The 23,353-nt window shown below is 36.2% G+C and overlaps 1 protein-coding gene across 4 annotated transcripts in view; it reads right to left on the bottom strand.

Annotated features, from left to right (window-relative positions):
* The window catches only part of ANGPT1 (angiopoietin 1), a 244,359-nt gene that overhangs the window by 12,002 nt on the left and 209,004 nt on the right, over positions 1 to 23,353 (bottom strand). For all 4 annotated transcript variants that reach the window (XM_086695124.1, XM_025922621.2, XM_025922620.2 and 1 more), the window contains one exon: positions 2,179 to 2,309. In XM_086695124.1, the coding sequence (XP_086551250.1) occupies positions 2,179 to 2,309 (131 nt within the window). The remainder of the gene's footprint in view (positions 1 to 2,178; positions 2,310 to 23,353) is intronic.

Here is a 23,353-nt window from a genome sequence, read left to right as displayed (position 1 = left end):
AACACATTGGAATGCTCTTCTAAGGCAACATTTGAAATATTTTACTGTTGTTCTTTCAGGCATTGCATTTATTTGGTAAGAAAAGCTATCTGTAAAAATAGACATGGAGAAAATGAAGCACATTTCAATATTAAAATGAACAGCAAACTAGACAATCAAAGTCCTTTTGTCTCTGTATAAAGTTGTTGACAATTCCATTTATGGGATCAGGGAAGTAATGAAAATTTTTTTTTTCTTTCAGGAAAACAGTTTAAAACCTAACCTGTGGGTACCACTCTAAATTTTAACAACTGTTTTGGGGAGGGGGTCATAAAGTTACATATAGAGGACTTTTACCTATTTGATGAGGTTGCATATGACGCCAGAATAGCATTTTAAAGTTTAAGGAGGAGGATATGATAGAAGAAGAATCGTAACAGGTTGGCTTTGATAATACTAGAGTTGGTCCCATGTTGAAATGATGTTAATGTAAGTGTGGTGGAGGGGGGTCAATGGGATGTGATTTGGTGGTGGTAATAATGGAGGACATGGGGATGGATGAAGGTGGAAAGATTTCTGTAAAACCACCCCTCCCTATTCTTCCATGCTCTGTTAACTGATGACAAAGTGTCGACCTAATGATCCATTCCACTGGCTTCAAAATTTGAACATGATTTCAAGGGTTACAAAATGTTCATTTATTCATGTACCATACTTTTAATTGAGTTCCTGTGTGCCACATCTACTGTGCTGGGTGTTAACTATAAAATGGTAAGCATTAACTTGCTTTTATTTTCCTTATGTACAAAGTGGAGATAGAGTTTGTCTCCCTGCTTATCTCACACAGCTGGTTTGGCATTCAACTAAGGGAGTACAACCTATGCAATAACATATACTAATATATAATAATGGATTTCGAGGCTTTTTTTTTCCTTACTGTCAATGAAAACATGGTTTGTTGTAGATTAACACAGAAGGAGAACCAGGAAACCTGAGGGTTGGAGTGACTGCTATTCCATTCAGAGAGAGAAAGAACAAAAAAACTGTGAGAAGAGAAGCACTGGAAAAAAGTTTTCCTTTACAGTTTTGCTGGGTGCCAACTCCTTCCTTGCCAGAACCTATAGCTTGACTTGAGCTACCTTGCTTGCCATTGGGTTTCAGTCACATGTTTCTCAAACTTCAGCCAGTCATGCATCAACTTCACAGATTTTTGCCATCATCCATTTATAATTCTTATTAATATTTAATTTTTTCTTTAAATCAATAATTTTTATAGATCAAATATTGTGAATACTTTAAAAATGCAAAGATTATATAATTCTTTTAAAGAAGAAAACAGTACCACTTGCTACAATAAAAGGGAGATATAAAACCCAATACAATTAAAACAAGACCACTTTATTCACTTCTAGGTAGGTTCCATTGTCTAACCAAGGCCCTGAGCCTGAGGCCTAAGGGTTTTTTCTTTCTTTGCTCTAAAGATTATTGAATGATTATCGAGTAAGTGTTCAAGAAGTATTCTAGATACACTACCACCAAACTGAGAATTTCTCTTTTGACACATTCAGAAGACTCAAAGACAATGAGAAGGTTAAAAAGGGATTTATCTTTCTTACTCGGTGATATAGTATTATTTAATGGTATCCGTTAGACCAGCTCAAATGTCTTGCAGAAGTCAATACCATACATTGAAAAGCCCTAGTGTTGCTGGTCTGAATTTTATAACTTTAGATCTCAGTACACTTCTTTATTCTTCTTATTCCATTTCAATAGAATGGTCAATGAACTGTACTACATAGTTGCAAAATACTTTGTAAGAAGGTGGTTTTTTTGTTTCTTTGTTTTTTGTTGGCTTTCCCGTGTATGCTGAATTCCCAAATTGTTACCCATTCCACTATGGGTATCATTATGATTATTTAGAAGGTAGAATAACTGGCACTTTAAGAAGCTAAAGAAATTTTTCAGAACCAAGCTTAGCATGCCCCCTTTACAGACAATGGGGGAGGAGGCAAACTTATAAATATGCTAGCAATGTCTTGCACGAGAACACATGGTAAATTAGTGGGCAAAACAAAATGATCTCTAGGGACTTGCTCTTAAGTTTCCTGACCAGAAGATCACAGTCCTTTCTCATAGATAAGAAACTTCAAGCCTCAAACCAATGAAACATAACTTAGAGAATGGCCCCATAGGACTTACCTCCTGTTAGCATGAGGGCACATTTGCACATACAGTTGTCATTATCTGCATCTTTAGTGCTGAAATCAGCACCATGTAAGATCAGGCTGCTCTGTTTTCCTGCTGTCCCAGTGTGACCCTTTAAATACAACCTGAAGTTAAAAAAAGGAAAAAGATAAGTTATTCAACAGAATTACAGAACCCATAAGACCAGTTTGTTGAATGTTTGCCTTTTTCATTATTTCCTCCCTTCTTTGCACTCAGCCCTTTTAACAAACTACTCCAAGACCCAATCCAGGAGGGAGGGAGGGAGAGAGGGAGGGAGGGAGGGAGAGAGAGAGGGAGGGAGGGAGGGAGAGAGAGAGAGAGAGACAGAGAGAAAGAAAGAGAATAAAGAGAAAGGAAGAAAGAAAGAAAGAGGAGGGGGGAGAAAGGGGAAGGAGAAAGAAAGAAAGAAAGAAAGAAAGAAAGAAAGAAAGAAAGAAAGAAAGAAAGAAAGAAAGAAAAGGAAGACTCCAAATGACAGCAAAATTCTCTATGGCTTGTGTGTTTGGTGTTTTTTCACAATGCATACTCAAACTCATATGGTTCTGATAGTACAGGATCCACAAAAGGAAAATGGGTTGATTTTACTACAAGTATTAATCTCCAAAGAAAAAAATGCCTTGTAGAGTGCCATTACAGCACACAACTATGTTAATGTTAAGCAGTGATGATGTGTACACATTATTCTTAACAGCCATACTAATAATAATTGTCATTGATTGAGGACTTGCTCTGTGCCAAACAATCTGCTAAATGCTTTCCATTTATTCTTTAATTTACTTTTATATTAAATCTGTGATCTAAGCATCAATATACCAATTTTGCATTCCAAGATTTAGAGAAGATAAATAAGCTGGAATCTGGCTATGTTTGACTTTAAAATCCAAGTTCTTTTTTTTTTTTTTTAATTTTTTTTTTCAACGTTTATTTATTTTTGGGACAGAGAGAGACAGAGCATGAACGGGGGAGGGGCAGAGAGAGAGGGAGACACAGAATCGGAAACAGGCTCCAGGCTCTGAGCCATCAGCCCAGAGCCCGATGCGGGGCTCGAACTCACGGACCGCGAGATCGTGACCTGGCTGAAGTCGGACGCTTAACCGACTGCGCCACCCAGGCGCCCCTAAAATCCAAGTTCTTAATCATTATACATTCCCTGAAGAAATGTTTGTTGAGCACATATTACATACCAGGAATTATTCTAAGCACTTAAGATATACCAAAGGGCCATGGCATTAAGGGGCTTATATTCTAGGAGTATCCCTAAAATTAAGTTCAAAATGCCAACTGTTTAACCTCAAATATGGCATTCTTCAAAGAACCTAACCTACCTTACTCTCTAGAAACATTTCTTATATAAAATTTAAATTAACGTACATCCGAGGCTCTGCAACAGTTGTACATATAAAAAATCATCTGGTTATTTGTGAAAAAGGCCTTTTAACTAGGACTGGGAATTTATGTTCTCAATTAGTATCTGATATTACTCTTTGCAGACTAAAGAATACTAGTCTATAATTCAAAAACTAGTGGATAAATCACAGTTGATGCCTAATGTAATTAGTTCTCTGATGTCTGGTCATTTCCTACTGACCCTATATATATTGTTTTATATCCATCTGGGCAATTGGAACAAATGCACACTTGCTCAGGTCCTTCAGTGGTTCCTCGGGGCTCAGAATAGCTACACTCAGGTTGTCAGGTTGTCAATTTGATATACAAGGTCTTCTCTAGTTGACCCTCTACCTTCTTTCCAACTCTACCTAACATGGTTCCTCAGTTCTCATTCATCAAAATCATCTAGGAATATTCTTTTCATATCCACATGTATTACCACTTCTGTACCTGAGTCTTATTTATAAATCTTATCCACTCACAATATAGTTAATATCTCTGTATGAGGGAGACACTACTGGGACTTAGGCCAGCTCTGAACAAATGTTACATTATTATTAAACAGAAATAATATGACGGGCACCTGGGTGGCTTAGTCAGTTAAGCATCTGACTCTTGATTTCGGCTCAGGTCATGCTCTCATGGTTTGTGAAATCGATCCCACATCAGGCTCCCTGCTGACAGCACAGAACGGGTTTGGGATTCTCTCTCTCCTTCTTTCTCTCTGCCCTTCCCCCACTCACGTTTTCTCTCTCTCTCAAAATAAATATTTAAAAAAATAATACAGATCAATTAATATTTGGATTTTCATTCTTTGATACCTATATTTGACTTGGGTTTGCACCTAAGTATATGTAAAGGTCCACTTATTATTTTGCAAGGTTGATATCAATTTTAGAAAATAACAGTAATGTTATATGGTTGTGTGAAAACATTTTACAGATATTCTGCAGATTTGAGTCAGAGCAAAATATACAATTAAGCCCTACTCAAATTTTGTTGTTTTCAATGATTAATAGAACCTATAGTTAATAGTAGGTTGGGGGAAGCTTCTAAAGGTAAATTTTCATATATAAGCCTGTATTTTAAAACTCTGAGGGGCCAGCTAAAAATCACTGGTGACAAAAATTGTAGATTTTTTCTTAATTTATTTTTGAGTAGAGAGAGAGGGAGACAGAGTGTAAGCAGGGGAAGGGCAGAGAGAGAGGGAGACACAAAATCTGAAGCAGGCTCCAGGCTCTGAGCTATCAGCACAGAGCCCAACACGGGGCTTGAACTGACGAACCATGAGATCCCAACCCGAGCAGAAGCCAGATGCTTAACCTACTGAGCCACCCAGGCACCCCAAGAATTGTAGAATTTTTTAAATGTGGATTTACATTTCAGGTTGTAGACAGCCCACTTGGAGGCGGGTTTCATCAGGGGAAAGTAAGGTTGAGAGGTCACCAGTTGGAGCCTGGGACAAGTTACCCGTGTGAATTCACAACCTTCCAGATTTGATCACTTTCTCAGCCTTTCAGAGATAGCCACGCACTCTCAAAGCTAAGAGAGACTCTTGTTAGCTCGCCACTTACACTCAAAATGGGGACATTGTGGAATCCAGGCTCACGTTTTTCTTAGAGTTTCACACAGAAAGCCAAATTATAATTGGAAAGTTGCTTGTTTAGTGAACACAGAATCAGTTGGGGGAAGAAGATGAATGATTCCAAAATTATGTGGCTGCAACTGCAGGCCTAAAATCTCCTGCTCCACTGGGACTGGGTGAGTTTTGCCCATAGGTGCTCTTGGATGAGCCATGCTAAATTCCAACTCTGATTCTTGGCTTCTCTATGATTAGTGATGACTTTCCTTCTTTTTTCAAAAGGTAAGTCAATACCAGTATCCTGTTAGTAGCTCTAAGCTCACTGATGGGGCTAGAGATTCCAGAACATGATAATTTTCTACACTATCATTTGCAGGTAACTTGAGCACCAATGTTCTATTGATATTAAGTAAGTGACTGCTATGTGCTGGATATAGTTTATACTTTTATCCTTTCACAAGAGGGTTGCAGTTTAAGCCTCATAGTTTACAATGGTTTCTTTGTGTTACCATGGCAATAGGAATGCCCAATTATAAATTTAGGAAGTAGAGAAAAGCAAAAAGAAGAAAATAGAAAGTAACACAAATCTCATCTCTGAATATAACTACTCTTAACATTATGGTTTATGTGCATTTAGTCTTTTCCTTGTTTTCCCCTTCCAAATTGAAAATATTTATTTTAAAATATATATGTAATATCTGATCATATTCTTATAAAAATTTTGAACAATGCACATAAAGTTGTTGCCCACAGGCCTGCCTCAACTACCTGTCTAGAAGTAATCACTTACATTAGTTTTGCACCTTCCAAAATAGTTTCTTTTCATGTATAAATACAAACTGTACTCTACATACTTCTTTATACCATGCTTTCCACACATAATTTTATAACCATTTTTTCATGCTATTACATATCCTTCTCCACCTTCATTTGGAGCTATTGTATGACTATACCATCAGTTGTTACAAGTTTAAGGACACCTTCATATATCTCTAAATATGTATGCAAGCATATAAAGGGTAGAATAAACATCAACGATGCCTTTTCCTGACCTTTGCCTCTACAAACTACATTATTGCTATATGTTAGAGTCTGTAAGTAAAAAGAAATATTTTTGCAGATCCTTTTAATCAACATCAAAAGGTCAGTCTTCTAGTCCTGGCAGTTCTTCTGTATTAGAAAAGTTTTACAACTGGTCTCACTGCCTTGAATCTTGCTCCTTCCCCTTTCTACAATCTACAATCCATGCTCTGTAAGGCTCATTCAAAAACCTGCATCTCATTATTCTTCTACTCTGGTTAAAATCCCTCAGTTGTTCTCCCAACACATGAAAGATAAGGTCCAAATGCCTTATTGTGGTTTACAAAGACTTGGAAGATCTTGCCATCCTCTATTTTTTCCCATGCCACCTAACCCCATACATATCATCACTTATTTCCTGACCATTTCCTGACCAGCCTTATCAATTATTTTACCCCTCAAATCAACATATTCTCATTTCTGTGCACATTTCCATGTGTTGACCCCATTCCTAGAAGGCCCATTGTGCATTTTATGCATATATTAAATCACTGTGTTATACACCTGAACCTAATATGATGTTATATGTCAATTATATCTCAATGAAAAATAAATAAAAGTGAAAAGATCAACGTTTAGAGGATTTTCACTGTACAAGACCGAGTTAAACCTGCAATTTATATATAGTAGTATTCACTGTGTCTGAGTCTATATCCTTAGCATGTCACAGGGGAATGTTCTAGGGAAGAAGCACCATGGAGAGTCATTTTCTTGCACTGAGAAACAGGGATGGTGTTTCATAAAAATATGTTTCTCACCACTATTTTAAGAAATTTACAAATGAGGACAACTATGCTTCTGTGGAATCCCACAAGGATTCTGGGAGCAACTGTGTAGTCAAGGGTAGGTCATCTGAACAGTTAAGCGGCTCAATCTTTCTTAGCAACTATTTAGCTAGTACAGAACAGCCATTATTGACCCAAAGCCAACACTCCTAGCTAGTTATCTGATACAGGCAAACTAAGAGCTGGCCATTCACCAACACCAAGTATTTTTTTCTAATTAGACAAGGAAACTTATTTAAATTGAGGTTCAAACAGAATATTTAGGTAGTTCTTTTACACAGTGGTTCTGTCTAATTTCTGAAGTCTTTATGTATAGTTAACTAACCATGGCTTTCTCTTCTATGTTAATGATACTTCACTTTACAAAAGAGAAGTCAATATACAGAAGGGCCAAAGTTGGCCTTGCATACGAATGTAGTGAAAGGAAAATTGAAGTGTGAGTCATTATAAAGAATACTCCCCCAAAATAACACCATGGGAATCCTGGACATTTATTTCTTATGTTCAGCCAGTGTAGATGTGGTTTTCATGAAGGATGATGTGTTAGGAGATAAAAACCAAACATTATTCCAGAGTAAAGTATTTGGCTTAGGGACAGAAATATGGAAGATGAAAAAAAAAACACTAAAAAAACCCCCAAAACCCAAAATGAAAATAAACAAAACACCTAAAATAACACAAAATCTGCAAAGAACATGATTAGATATGATTAAAACGGTAGCCACTGAGTAAAATGATGGTATTCATCCTTTTAAACCCATTTTTCCTAATTAATGAGGATAAAACCCCCACATTTCTTAGCATGATTTGGTCAGTGGCTGTACAGAATATCAGCATTATGATTGTTTTCAATTAGCGTCTTTTTTAATGTTTATTTATTTTGAGAGGGAGACAGGGAGAGAGAGATTGAATGTGCATGACTGTGGAGGGGCAGAGACAGAGGAAAGAGAGAATCAGAGAGAATCCCAAGCAGACACAGGGATTGATTTCACCACCTTGAGATCACAACCTGAGCCAAAACCAAGAGTCAGATGCTTAACCAGCTGAGCCACCCAGGCGGCCCTCAATAAGCATCTGAAGGAAAAATGAAACAGACAGGTGCATGTTGAAATTAGTCACTACTCCCTAGTCATCTGAGATGGTTCTCTAGTCATCCTCAATGAACACATAGTTATCCCTTTTCTTTCACTTATAGAAATTTAAATAACCAGAAAGGCTAAATTCTATTTCTTAATAAATGTAGGACAATAGCAAGTTCTATTATTAAATAAAAGACTTCAAAATAGTTATGGATCATACAAATGATTCTATAACTTTCTTTTCTTTAAAATAGGCAGCCCAATGTCATGAAGTTGGTTTCTCACTAATTTTATCTACTTAAGAGACTTCTATGCTTCTTCCATTTTTACATCTTTACGGTATTCAGGAAGTCAAGAGGCTCTTTCATTACCCAAGGCAGTGGGAGTTGTATGTATGACAAATTGAAGTTTGGCCTTGGCTCTTTAAAACAGTAGAAAGACTCTCAGATATCTGAACTCTAAGGTCTTTTGAACTGACAAGCTGAGCAGATCTCATGCAGCAGATTTCTCTTCTGCTCTGAGCTCTTGCCCTGCCACCATATGGAACTAGTTTGTCTTCCTCACAATCACTTGAAGAAAATGCAAAATGACCTCCATGGTTTTCTTTCAAAGCCTGGTAACAATGACTCAATCTGACTGAGTTTCCCAACATTGCTCTCTCCCAGTTCCTCCTGCTCCAGGGCTGTCTCAGCTCTAACTTCCCTCCTTTCCTTACCGAAAGAGCTGGGCACCATTAGCAAAGAGACTAGCAGAGCATGTCTTTTAGATGGAGTGTAAATGATACAGGTGGCATCTTCTGCTGAAAATAAAGACAATGTATCTCTTGTCAAAACATATATAGAGAAAAGAGCTTTTGTTTTAGGCTTCTAGCAAGATTAAGCATTTGTTTGGTGTTATGAAGACATCGTTGGGAAGTATACAAATAATTAGTATTGTTGGAAAAAGGGTGAGAGAAAAACTCAGAAGATGCTAAAATGTTCAAAAAATTAGTGGAAGAGATAAGCTTTGGAGGATATGGAGGACATGGACTTTTGGAGAGGGATGAAGAGGATATTTTCAGTAAAGGGGTTGTGACGGGCACCTGGGTGGCTCAGTCCAGTAAGTGTCTGACTCTTGGTTTCAGCTCAGGTCATGAACTCACAGTTTTTGGGTTCAAGCCCCACATTGGGCTCTGCGCTGGCAGCAAGGAGTCTGCTTGGGATAATCTCTCTTCTGCTCTTTCTCTGCCCCTTCCCTGCTCAAGCTCTCTCTCTCTCTCTCAAAATAAACATTTATAAATAAATAAATAAATAAATAAATAAATAAATAAATAGGGGTTGTGAAATCCATAGCACAATTTAACATAAAAAAAGATAAGAAAGAAAAGGGTTTTCATCAGTCATTTGAATGTGCTGGGAATATCAAGGGAAAAGACAGACAATGAAGTTATTTGGATACTAAACATTTAAGATATATTTTATTCCTTTTATTATATTAGTATCTGAAGCTGAAATTCTTTATGTTTTAAATGCCCTTTTGTTAAGTATACAAAGTTCTAGTGGAAATTACTAAGTCTGGAAACCCTGAGATACAGGAAAGAATATAAATTTATCTTACCACAAGAGGAGACTTGAGTCCTATATTATATATATACATATATATATGTGTATATATATATATATATGTATATATGTGTGTATATATATACACACATATATATGTGTATATATACATATATATATATTCTATCTTTTTTTCAAAATAGTATTTTTGAGATAAACATTTTATTCTCTCTAGTTCGGGATTGTCTAGTGTATCTTGTTCTTTTAAATGATGAGAGCTTTACTGATTTGGTACCTTTCTCCCTATCTTCACAATTCCAAAATGAGCCAATCTTCAAGACAAGCACAAATATTGCAGAGGATGCCTCCTCTCTTCCTTCTCCTCTAACTTGTCATTCCATAGATAAATTGCTTCTCTTGTGGCACATCTCATTTTGTCTACTGTAGTATTATTATCTACATGTGTGCTTTCTCTTCCTTACCATATTATAAGCCAGCCATCTTTATAAACTCCATATACTATAAACACAACAGGCATACAATAAATATTTGAGTCAATTATGAACTAAGTTAAAATTGTTTAGAATTTAAGTTTTACCCATTCAAGATATGGCTTACATGTAATAACATTTTAACTCTATAATTTAATTATGTTTTACAATTCAAGCCCCCTGGGCATTTATTTTCTGATGTGAAATTTGCCCAATATTAATGACTTTAATAATATGATGAAATTATATTGGGATACTGCTATAATGAGGATGTAATTCATTTGTATCTGTTGATATTTGAAGAAATAGCTCATGAAATAACTCATTAAAATAAATACTGGGGAGTCCATATGAGAAATGAGACCATTGAGTTTACAAAGGTACCTATATCTGTACACGTGTCTCTATCGCATAATTCCCTCTGGAATCTAGATATTCATTTAGAAATCTGTTTTAAAAGCTTTACCTTAGGGTTCCTGGGTGGCTTAGTCGGCATCCGACTCTTGATTTTGCCTCAGATTGTGATTTCATGGTTCATGGGTTTGAGCCCTGCATTGGGCTCTGCACTGACAGCACACAGCCTGCCTGCTTGGGATTCTCTCTCTCTCCCTCTCTCTGTCCCTGCCCCACTTGTTCTCTCTCTCTCTCTCTCTCTCTCTCTCTCTCTCTCTCTCTCTCTCATCTCTATCTCTCTACAAATAGATAAATAAACTTAAAAATTAAAAAAAAATCTTCACCTTCTTTGTTAGAGGACAGAAGGTTTGTTTTCCAATGTTGGATCTAGGGCTGCGATCTCTGTTGGAGGAGGCTCTATTAAGTCAGTGTCATTATGTACAACACTGTTTTTCAAATGTTGGAGCTATATTGTCTTACTCCATAAGTGAACATAATTATTTGTTTGCAAGAGCCTGTCAAGGAGTATGCGAGACAATGATAGGAAAATATCTAAAAAAAGTCAGTCCACGTATGAAAATATAAGTGAATACATCCTACAATAGACAGCTGCATGGCGATGATCTACATTCATAGATATAAATCTATATGTAGAAGGAAAAGTTCAAAAGAAGTTTCAAAAGAAAAGAGGGTGCAAGTAGGGTGATTAAAGACCTAAGAATGTGAAGTTTGACTCGTCAAAAATGAAGAATATGACAGAGATTTAAAGATGCTTAAAAAGACATAAAGATCAAACAGCTATAGGTGGTGTGGTACAAAATATGAATGAAGAAAATGGATAACAATAAAGTCATTAGTAAAAATTCTTCTTTCTTTCCTTTCTCTCCTCATACTCCACACACACACACACACAAATGGATAAATAAAATATTCGCTTCTGAAGAGTAAGATTATGTCATGTACATGTGTGCCTCCAGAATTAGAATAACAGAATAGAGTTTGGAACTTAACTTTCTGGGTTTCCACCTAGCTAATCTTTGTGATCCTCAGTTGCCTCGTCTGTAAAATGGCTCTAAAAATTATTATGTTCTTTTAATACTGTCCTGAAGATTAAATGAGGTGATACATATAAAATCCTTAAAGGATTGTTACAACTTAGGGAATCAAACTTCCCTAACCAATAACCATAAAATACACATTAGCTCAGGAAACATAAGTTATATGAATAAATCTAAATTAAATTAAAATATATATGATATTGATAGATATACATAAACATATGGAGAGTGATGAAAATAACGAGATAGAGATGCAGCTAATTAAAGACGTGCATGTAGGTAGTAAGATGGAGAAATTAAAAATGAAATTTTCTCAAATTCATAAGGTGCCATTTCCTTTGAAAATTATTCTCGTTCTATATAGAGCAAGCAGAATACTAAGTACAAAGGACAAGAAACTTGCTGACTAACTACCTAGTTTAAGGTCTATATTATTTTTTTAATGTTTATTTATTTTTGAGAGAGAGAGAGAGAGAGAAAGAGAGAGAGAGAGCATGAGTGGGGAAGGAGCAGAGAGAGAGGGAGACACAGAATCTGAAGCAGGCTCCAGGTTCCGAGCTGTCAGCACAGAGCCCAATGTGGGGTTGAACTCACAAACCATGAGATCATGACCTGAGCCGAAGTCAGACACTTAACCTACTGAGCCACCCCGGCACCCCAGGTCTATATTATTTTTAACCCAGATGCCTGAATAATGATCCTTTAGTTCAAATGTTTATTCTTTATAAATTAAAATTTCAACTTTTTGAGAATCTTATGTTTCTTTTGACATAATAGGCTGCTTTATTGGCTGAATCCAGCATGTGATTTTTTTCCCCTTTCTTTACTCATAATTGATACTGGGGAAAAAAATCCCTGAAAATGATCACCCATAGCAACTCATCCTGTAATTGTCAACCTTCCTCCCCAACAGCTTTCTTCATCATATTCAATCTTCCTGAATTGGTGTCATTTGTTCTTAGATGGAATTGGATTATTGAGTAATTGGCAGCATTGCTGTATATCAAACTAACCATTATGCTAAGAAGGAGTGTGTTATCTTATTTGCTTTAAGCCTCAGATGCCCTGAGGTAGCTGTTATTTATTTTTGATCATGTTTAGTGGAAGATGTGTAAGTGAAAAATGTTTGAGATAGTGTTGGTCATGGGAATCTGTGCTCTGATTGAGAAAGATAAATTTCCAGTTTTATTTGTTCTCTGTTTCTGATTGGTTTTCATTATACATGCATAAATTGCATGGTAAGTTTCCACCTATTTGTTTTCACAGCATACATTTTAATGTCTCTCCCTTGATTTGCAAATATTAATATAATGTAGAACTCTGTAAAAATGAGTTTATCAGCCACCCAAATCTCCTCAAGGTCTTCACACTGGAAACACTGTTACCAGCTATCCCGGTTCCAAAGTCCAGTAAAATACAGTTTTCAAAGTTTCTCAATGGCATGAAGGTTGCCTGTGTTCAAAACTCAGGAGAAATTCTTCCTGTAAGGAAAATAGAGAACTCGCACACTGTTATTTCTGTGCCTCTTCATAGTGCTGAGAGAGTACACTCTCTTCTGTACATGTAAAGATAATTTTCATGAAGTCTGTGACCATGAAACCATACTTTCCAAAGTTCATAAATACACACTGTACTCATTCTCTAGTTTTAGTTCTAAATACAGCAAAGTTCTTCCAGTATTCCTCCCCTTTTCTAAGAATATGTAGAAAAAAATGAGTGCCAAACGAATTATATGGCACTAAGACCTCTCTAAAAAATACAAACAGTCCCTTAAACATACTTCAGTTCCCCTGGGGTCATGTGTGGCTGACAGAGTCAGCTCCCCATGAGTGGATCACTGACTGGACACCCTTCTTGTGCCCAAAAGACCATGGCCATCTAAAAGAGTTTATGGCTTTGCTTTTTTCCCCCCCAAATTAAGTCAAGACCTTGTAAAACTTGTGATTGAAATTGGTGATTTTTTTAGCATAAGCAAGTTCAAGGGAGGTAGGTTTGTTCTCATTTTAATGTCTGTTTAAAGAGCAGCAAGAAACTTTCTTTCCAGCATCCCCTAGGGGAAGACAGAGGGGAAAGGGTGAGTAGAATGCTGAAAGCCATTGAGAGGCATTGTCTGAGGTTTCTTTGCAAAGAGGAAATACTTTCTCTTGTTGTACTTGGATAATGTGTTGCTATAAGTTCTACAAATAAGGCTCCAGTGTGCATAAGCAGATTCTTCTGTTGACCAAAATCATCAGTGTGCTTATTTCTCTTCAAAATTAGTATAAGATAGTATCCAAACTCCTTATCATGGAACATGGCCTTCTGTTTTCTGTAGCACAGTGAACTCCCACATATGAGATACTTGCTATTTTCTAACTGGTGCAGGCTCTCTCCCATCTCTGGGTCTTTGTCCACGTTGCCTCTTTGGCTGGAATCTTATGACCTTTCTCCTTCTGCCATCATCCTCCATACTTTCTCCTTGAACACCTACTCATATTTCACAAATCCCCAAGGATTTCCTCTGTGAAGCCTTTCCTGGTACCCTTTAATCTCCTCCAATGTATCTCATCCATCCTCAACCCCAGCTGAATAGACCACTTTTCTTTATTGCCCAACTAGAGTCTAATTCCAAGTGTTCTTACCCCTGCACTTTGAGTGTGGAGTTGAATCACACAGAAATATAAACAAAATTCAGTTTTTTCAGTTATTCTGGGGAGAAGATCCATAGTGCCATCATTTTTTTAAAAAGGTCCGTGATTCTTTGATTAAAAAAAAATAAAGACATGCTACAACATACTGCAGCTGCAACTTTTGTTTGAAGCCAGCTATATCATGTTTTCTTCTATCTTCTAAACTATCAGCACCACAAGACCAGCAAGGATGGTGTCTCCTCTTAGAGTCATTAAAGTTTTAGTTCTGCATCAACATCACCTGGGTGGAGTTGGTAACACTGATAGATCTAGGCCTTATATCAAGATCAGAATCTCTGGATATGGAACCCAGAAATCTACACTTTAAACAAACACCCTAGTTGACTATATGCACACTCAAGTTTGGAAACAACTAAATAGTATCAGGGAAATATTAGCAACATGATAGATTTTTGATGACTAGCTGGCTCGACAAATAAATGAATGCAGACTCTGATTTCAAAATAATTATAGTAACTTTTAAGAGAGTAGTTTTAGTGAGGTTATATAGATTAAAGCAAAATTATACTCAGTTAAGAAATGAACAGAATAATAATGTATATGAGACAACTACATCTTTAAAATTATTGTTTTTAAAGGAAATATTGACTTGATGCTTCTCATAATTAGAGTATCTTCTGGATTAGAAGATGTCAAAGAAACATACACCATTCAGATGTAATTCTTCTGCTAGGAACACAAGGTGTACTTTAAGAATCAGATTATAAATAGGTACCAACTATTCATTTGATCTTTAATCACATCTATTATTTTTAAAGCAGAGTTCATTGAAATAGTTCTTTTATAACAATGATGTGACCTTCAAATTTGTATATAATGATCAGACTTAGAAAGTTCTCTCTACAATTGATTAGGAAGGTATGTGAGGGAAAGGAAGTTGAAGCCTAAATATGAATAAATCTTTATGCAGCTATTTAGTTGAACTTTTAACTGAGCCAGGTAATAAAATAGTACTTTTGATTCTTTCAATAGAGAATAAGCATATCAGCATAAACACTGGCCTTTGTTTGTTAGCACCAAGAGACATATCTAAGCACTTTGCAGATATTTTAAATATTTAGCTGAATACTTTATTTAATATTAAAGCTGAATGTTATGATGCTACTATTAAACAAGATTTGTAGTTGATGCATTTAATGTTGATATTTATTGATACTTGGCATAATTATTTATAATGCTTTTACGATATTTATGATTGAAATGGGTAAAGACTCTTACAAAAGAAATAAATCATCTAGAGAGAAAAAATTATAAGTTACAGAGTAATAAATATTTTATACTTTCATTGTCACAATTTTGAAGTTTCTACTCAAAAAGTATAATTAACTAAATCTTGTAATTTTCATTAAGTTCTCAGTTATTCATCCATGATGAATTCTATAAAATCAATGTTTACTGACACCTAGTGGCAGTTATCAAAATTGTAGGCAGAGAACCTAGTTCTTGTAGCCAAAAAAACTACCTATCAGTGTCAACAACACAGTATCCTTTTTCAAGATCAGTTGGCCTACAAAAAAGGTACGTTGTCTTTCTATTTTGTTAATATCGTATTTCATTTGCTTGGCATCATGCAATACAGAAATTCTTGCATATCATTTACAGGTAAAGAAAACAAAACAAAACAAAACAAAACAGAAGAGCCTAGAGTTGAATAGATCAGGGAAATGAATCTCATCCAAGCAACATACCAAAACCTAAAGGACATAGCACTTTATGAAAGTCTTACACGGAAATTGGCATATGCCGTCACTCTAAACCATAAACGTCTGAGGGCAGGAATTTTGACTTGTTGATCTCTGATTTCCAGCATCTAGATCAATAAATGCCAAATAGTAGCCAGCTGTCTGTTGAATGAACAACAACCAAAAATCCTTGTTGATATGTCTTTCATATATTTATTAGACAGCGCTTCCTTTCCAGTCACATGTCAAACCTTGTGGAGAGATCCCTGCACTCCTAGAGGGGGCAATCTAGGGAAAAGCCAAATAATAGTCAATTACAAGCCAGTGTAATAAGGAGTCTGATAAAGATATGCACAGAGCACAGTGACAGCAGGAAGAAAGGGGTTCTTATCCAATGTAGGAACCATAACTCTTCAGATCAAGCTGAGGCTTGAAGGATAATGAAAATCAAGTCAGCCACAGAGTTTTGAAGCTCTTAAAGAATAGGGGTTGAGTTCTGTGGGTTTTGTTTCACTCATAATGCCTTGCATATTGTTGTTGTTCATATTTATTGAATGAAATTGATCAAAACACTGAGTGAAAAAAAAAACTGACTGAAATATGAAAGACCATTTCAAATGAGCTGCCCTCAGAAGCTATCACTAGCTGCCAGTCCTAAATCTCTTCCATATTATGAGTTGTGTGGCTATCCTCTTTGCTCTTAGCATTATGCTTTGTTCCTGTCCCCTTATACTCCATGCTTAGGCAAAAGCTAACCATTTACATCAATCTAACCATAAGCCTAGCAAGACATACCGGGTCTCATTTATGAGGCTTAACATATGCTATTCCCTCTTCTAGCTCCAATTTTGACTATTTTTCTAGCTAATTCCTATTTGCCATTTGTATGTCAACTTAGGCTACCCTGTGGAAGTCTTCTCAGCTTCCCAAATTGGTTAGATCCCCCTATTCATGCCATACTTGTCTTTATTGGTGAACTCACTGTGTTCATGGTATTGTAACTGCCTGTTTTTCTATTATCTGCTCCTTCCCCTATCCTCATCACACATGTTGTAGGCACATGTGTAAACACACATACATATCTGACTGCTGAAATCCCTGTGGATATTTTATCCTAGGATTGCACATACTAGAACATAACAATTATTTTATTCCTTGAAAACAGAGCTTTCATCTTTTCAGTAGTGGACAGCACTAGGAGGACTCCCAGTAGTGGGATCACAGGACATCTCTCTAGACTATTTCCTTGAGGCAGAGCTAGCTGCTTCTAACAACTCTCACCAACCTAGAGGTTTCTAGAATAGCAATTGTCTGAATCCCAGCATTAGTTTTTCTAGAGCAGGAATCCTCTGGGAATCTTAGACCTAACAGGACTGGGACATTTGTTTTGTTGGCTTAGAAAAATCCAGGACTCTAGAAACTGGCATTAATCTACTTTAATAAAATCAAGTGATTTTCCTGACCATTAGAAGACCTGGAGAGGTACAAAGTGACTTTGTAAGATCATTCCTTTCTCCTTTTGAATATTTTGTCTCGGTCAGAGTATAAAATACAAATTTTGTTGAATAAAACATTTTTTTCTCTGTTTCAGGAAGGAACTATAACAAAAATTGTAGTCTAAATATAGTAAGATAACTCCCACATTGGAGACAGTATTTGGAAATACAAATAAAATGACTTAAAGCCTTGAATTTGCAATCTAGGCTAAAAATTCAAGAGGGTAGAAACAGCCAGAGGATTCCCTATTTTTTTTTCTACCTTGATCAGTCCAGAAGTGCTGTAAAAAATAACTTTCTTCTTGGTATTTCAACACATCTGCTACTGGTTCTAGCCAGGACTGTATAGCCCAGAGGATCAGAGAAATGAAAAACATTTCACTACAGAGAGTAAAACAAGTTTTGCAATACCTACAAAAATTCAGGGCTTAAATTTATGTGGGAAGCTCTAGAGAATTCTTTTCACTCTACACTAATTTGTCCTTGAAATACATACATGACATGGGAGTATTTTAATGATAAAAAAAAATAAGATTTTTGAATTGGAAAGATTTCATTCTTACCTTCTTATTTTACTTCTGAGGACCTGAGACTTGGAAAAGTGAAGTAACTTGTCCAAGGTCATTCAGAAAATAACTACAGATCCAAGGCTAGAATTCATGGCTCTTAATTCCCAATACAAGGCTTTATCCATTACATCAAACTCTTCCCCAATAAAGATGTTGGCCAAAAGTAAATTTTGTGCAGAAAGATATTTAATGGCTAAATTATTTTTAAGGGTTTTTTTGACAATTTTTTTCCCCAAACATTCCATTCATCTCTTCATGTGGAATCTCTTCAGAACAAGGCTTTAACACATAAATAGTTTCACCCTGAAGGTATCATTCATCCCCAACAAATTACATGGAGATAATAAAATATGGAGAATATTCTTAAACTGTGCATCAATATTATAGTAAGATTGTAATTATAAGATGAACATTGTAAATGGTTAAACATTATCATTCATACTTTACTAATAGAGATTTTCTGTTGGTTCAAAGAGGGGTTACCTTTAAGCTTGTCATTATACTATCTGTGATAAAGGATTTAATAATCCAGTTAATACCATGGTAAGATAAAAGAATTAACTTTAGGGAACAAAGTGTAACCAAAAGTAGAAAAAAAATTAACATGCAAAATCACTTGCGTAATAAAACATGTTCAATAAACTGTGCCTTTCTAAAACAAGGCTGAAATTTTTTCATGTAATTTTCTTTTTCTTCGTATACATTAAAGTAGCACAACTAAATTTTCTCCAATTGGTAAATCTTTACTTTTTTAGCTATAATAATATAATACAACACTTTTTAAACTATTCTTTACAAACATCTGAGGTACTAGCAATGAAAGGGCCAAAAGGATATTGTAGTAGGTCCCCACACTTTAACCAAAATGGATAAGCTTTATGGGTTTTATACATTATATTTTGTAAGAATTTTCTTTAAGAGATTACATATTCCATTGCAAAAATGAAAACAAAACCTTAAGTGAATTAAACTTAGCCAAACCAATAATGGGACAAATTAACTCCTTGTACCTTTGGATGTGATAAAATGGGAAGTACATAATATTGTTTATACAGCATTCTCACCAAAAAGATTTAATTTGAATCTCATCAGGAAGAAATAATAAGGTGAATCCAGAAAGAGACATTTCTGAGGAACACTGACTGAGATTTTTTAAAAATATTTATGGTAGGTATGTGGTAGACTATTCTAAGTAAAAGTTGACTGAAGAGATCATAGATGAAATGAGTGAACCTGGACTGGGTCTTGAAGCCAAATTAACAAACAGACAAAAATCCCAATCAGTAAAACATTTCTGGGACAGTGGAATATGGATTTCAATACAGAATATAATTAATTTTCTTATCAAAACCAGTAATAAATTTCTTGGGTGTGATGCAAATTGAAAAAAAAATATGTAAATTTTTTTATAGTTGCATGGCATTTAAATTTGTCCAATACAAAGTATGTTTGCATACTCTTTTTGCTTGGATCTCCATAACAAATGGTGAGGATGATAGGAGAGAGGGCATTATTCCCACTTAAAGATGACAGAATTGAGGTATTAAAGTAACATGTAAATTGCCCACGTTATATAGCTAGATTAAACTACTGTCAACTTGGTTAATCTGGGAACTATGTTTCCCAGGATATCCCTCCTTGTTCGCCAAAAGAGGACTTGGTGTGAGATTTGGAAGGTGGGAGGAAGCAGAGGCCTGAATCTGACCATCAGTCAATATGGAAGAGATGCCTGTCAGTTCCCAGCTTGTCCTTTTCCACTCTGCATCCAGCCTGCCTTCCCATGCTGTCAACAGTCCCAGACCTGTCAACGGATGCTTGATTGGTAGCATAGCTACCCTGAAGTGACATAGTTCCTTAGATCTCCCCCTTTGTGCTCCTCCTCTGGTGGCTGGACATGCTTGTTTTCTTGGATTTCCCTGCAAGCTCCAGCTGGTCCACTGCTATGCTGGGACCTTCACCTTTCAGACCTTCACTATCCCAGTTCATCTCACAGTTGTGCAAGGTGTAATCTGTATAACAAACCTCTTATTTCCACAGTGCTTATCATAGCTCTGTTTTTCTGAACACGGATACAACCAACTTGGTTTTATGGACGTGGAAGCCAGACTTCACTATTTAATAGCTTCCACATCTTCTGATTCCTATTCCAAAACACTTTCCAATAGATCACCACCACAGTATCTCGCCACACCCACAATTAATCTGTTATTTAAATTTTTTTTAATGTTTATTTATTATTGAGAGACAGAGAGAGACAGAGCATGAGCAGGAGAGGGGCAGAGAGAGAGGGAGACACAGAATCTGAAGCAGGTTGCAGGCTCTGAGCTGTCAGCACAGAGCTCGACGTGGGGCTCGAACTCACAAACTGTGAGATCATACCTGAGCTGAAGTCGGACGCTTAACCAACTGAGCCACCCAGGTGCCCCAATTAATCTGTTATTTTTAAAGCATTTGTTGTGGTGGGGGTAGTTGTGTATTTGCTTTTTAAACTCCGAGTATTAGGGCCATCAAAGTTTTCATGAGAACTAAAAGGTCACTGTAAGCCCTAAACTGATGTTTCCAGCAATTTGATATTTCCTCTTACTGAAGTATTTATTAGAGAGACCAAATTTATCAAAGAAATAAAGGGGCATAAAATAAAAAAGAAATATATACAGAAAAGTAATTCCATTCTAGAAAACAATTTTTGAGCTGCAACTTTACAAAAACTTCATTTATAGGACAGAAAATTGAGAGTAAGAGATAAGATAATGCCCATGAACATTCAAATTATTAAAGACAGAAATAGGATCAGAAGAAACAAATTTTATCTGTTAGAATATGTGCTTTGAGTGTATTCAGTTCTAGAAATTGACTTCTGTATTTCCCTTTATTGAGGGATGGCCATATGGTGCACACTTATGATATTGAACCTCAAATAACTTCTACTCATCTCAGTGCCTGTGACCGTGTACCATGCCTATTTTTTTCAAGTGAAAACAAGGTGTCTGATGCATAGTATCTGCTCACCAAATATTAGTTATTAACTATCACTTAACATTTTTGCTAACTTAGATATATTATCTTGAATTTTGATGAAAATGGTTCCTATTCTCAAGAAGCTTAGAAATAGTAGAAAAGGGAAACAAGCACAGTTATTTAATAAATACTTGTTAATGACTTATAATAGAAATGTGGATACTGGATAGTTTGTCACAGACACATTAGGGATCTATGGGAGTACAAAACATCCAAACTGGCCTATGTGAAGATGATGCATTTCTCGAGGAGATCAGTGTAGGGAGATTTATAAAGGAGGGCTCTCAGGATCAATCCCCATGGCAGAATGAAGAAAGCAATACTGAACAGAGAGAGGATGAATTCACACACAGTTACTGTAGAGGGCTTGGCTAATCCCAGGTGGAATTCTGAACCTGGGATGGCCCTTCAGAATTGTCCCAAACTGGGGCAAGGGGTCCTTTATATACTCCTGTATTGACTAGTCATTGGATGCAATCTGTCTGCAGGACAGTGACCTCGGGTGATGTGACTTTCTTCAGCCACAGGCAATGCTCAGGCAGGGGACCCTGGCTACAGGCTGTAAACCAGCAACATTCCTGGAAGGTGAGAGAAGGAGCACTATAGTTCCGAAGGGAGGCTAGGAGTGAGTTCATCACAACACATACCATAACATGTATTGGGGAAAACTTCCTGATATAAAGGAGAATCTTATGGGTTTATAAGATGTATTTAAGTCAAGTTTATATGTGTGGGTGCCAATATAACATAACCAGAGACACAGAAGGTTTAGGGAAATTGCAAGTAGTTTCTGGAACATAATCATAATGAGGAGTATCTGGTCAGGTGAGGTTTTTGGGAGAGTGTATTAGTGAAAGCTGATAGTTGTTGGGAAAGTGTATTACTGACAGACTTTAATCTGTAGATATTTGAACACTGATGAAATATATGAAGGAGGGCAGAAACCAAAGTCAGATTATCTTTTAGAAAAACCATCCCAACAATAGTGTGGATGATATATTTGAGAGCATCAAGATTGGAGGCAGGAAAGCTGTACAATAGTTTGGGTGTTAGATGATGAGGACCTGAATAATACTACCTCTCTAGAGGAAGTATTTAATAATTTCACATTAATTGTGTGTTATTTTACATGATGTGTTTATCATGACACTCTCACATTATTTTTTCCTTATATATATTCTCCTGGGTTCCATAGATTTTATTTTCTATCTGAGAAAATCATTTGGAGTTTCCTTAGAGAATAAAAGGAAAGTGTGTGTATTCTATGTACATTTGTAAGCTTATTCAACAACGCTTACTTTTATCAGTTTGTGTCCAGAGCATGAGAAAAAAAATTTTAAACTTAGATTTATACATTATGACCACAGCTATTGTAAGTTTCCAAAATAAAATTTGTTAAGATAGAATACTTTAAAAAAAAGCAACTCTCAAAAAATCATCTGAATTTAATTTGGAGGAGGAAAAAATATTGAAAAATTAAAAAAAAAAGAAACCAAAATCCTAATGTGAATTCCATAGTTCTGTTTTTAGTTGATATTTACTTGAGTTTGAGCAGGTCAGTTGACCAAAGCCTCATTTCCTTCATATTTAAAATGTGTCTAGGGGCGCCTGGGTGGCGCAGTCGGTTAAGCGTCCGACCTCAGCCAGATCACTATCTCGCGGTCCGTGAGTTCGAGCCCCACGTCAGGCTCTGGGCTGATGGCTCAGAGCCTGGAGCCTGTTTCTGATTCTGTGTCTCCCTCTCTCTCTGTCCCTCCCCCATTCATGCTCTGTCTCTCTCTGTCCCAAAAATAAATAAACGTTGAAAAAAAAATTAAAAAAAAAAAAAAAAAGAAAAAAAAATGTGTCTAGTAATACCTACCTCAAAACTTCAGTGTGAAGACTGAATAATTAAAGTGTTAAAAACCATTTCATAAATTATAAAACACTACACAAATGCTAGTGTTAATCCTTTTAATGAATTATCACTGAAATTAAGAAATTCCTTCTTAATTCAGAAGAAAGAGAAATAAGTGGATGAGAAGCAGAGGCAAAGTCGGACTTCTGGGCTCTAACTTCAGGCCACACCTGGTGTAATTGGACTTGAGTGAGTGATGACACAGGTGGGGAGGGGAGTCACAAGGGTGTACTCCCTTTTCAGGCTTCTGTCTGATTTTCTTCGAAAGAGTAAATAGGACCATTTCATAGTGTGCTTATTTTAAGCAAGCTTTCATCAGAAAAGGCATTATGTTTTAATGAATTCTAATTTCCCATTTGATGCCAATATGAATCATACTCAACTGCATGAGAAGGTGA

This window comes from Puma concolor, chromosome F2 (genome assembly GCF_028749965.1).
Source record: "Puma concolor isolate L17-30 chromosome F2, mPumCon1.1.hap2, whole genome shotgun sequence".
NCBI lineage: Eukaryota > Metazoa > Chordata > Mammalia > Carnivora > Felidae > Puma > Puma concolor.
The sequence above is the reverse complement of the archived record's forward strand: the minus strand, read 5'-3'. Positions and strand labels throughout refer to the sequence as shown.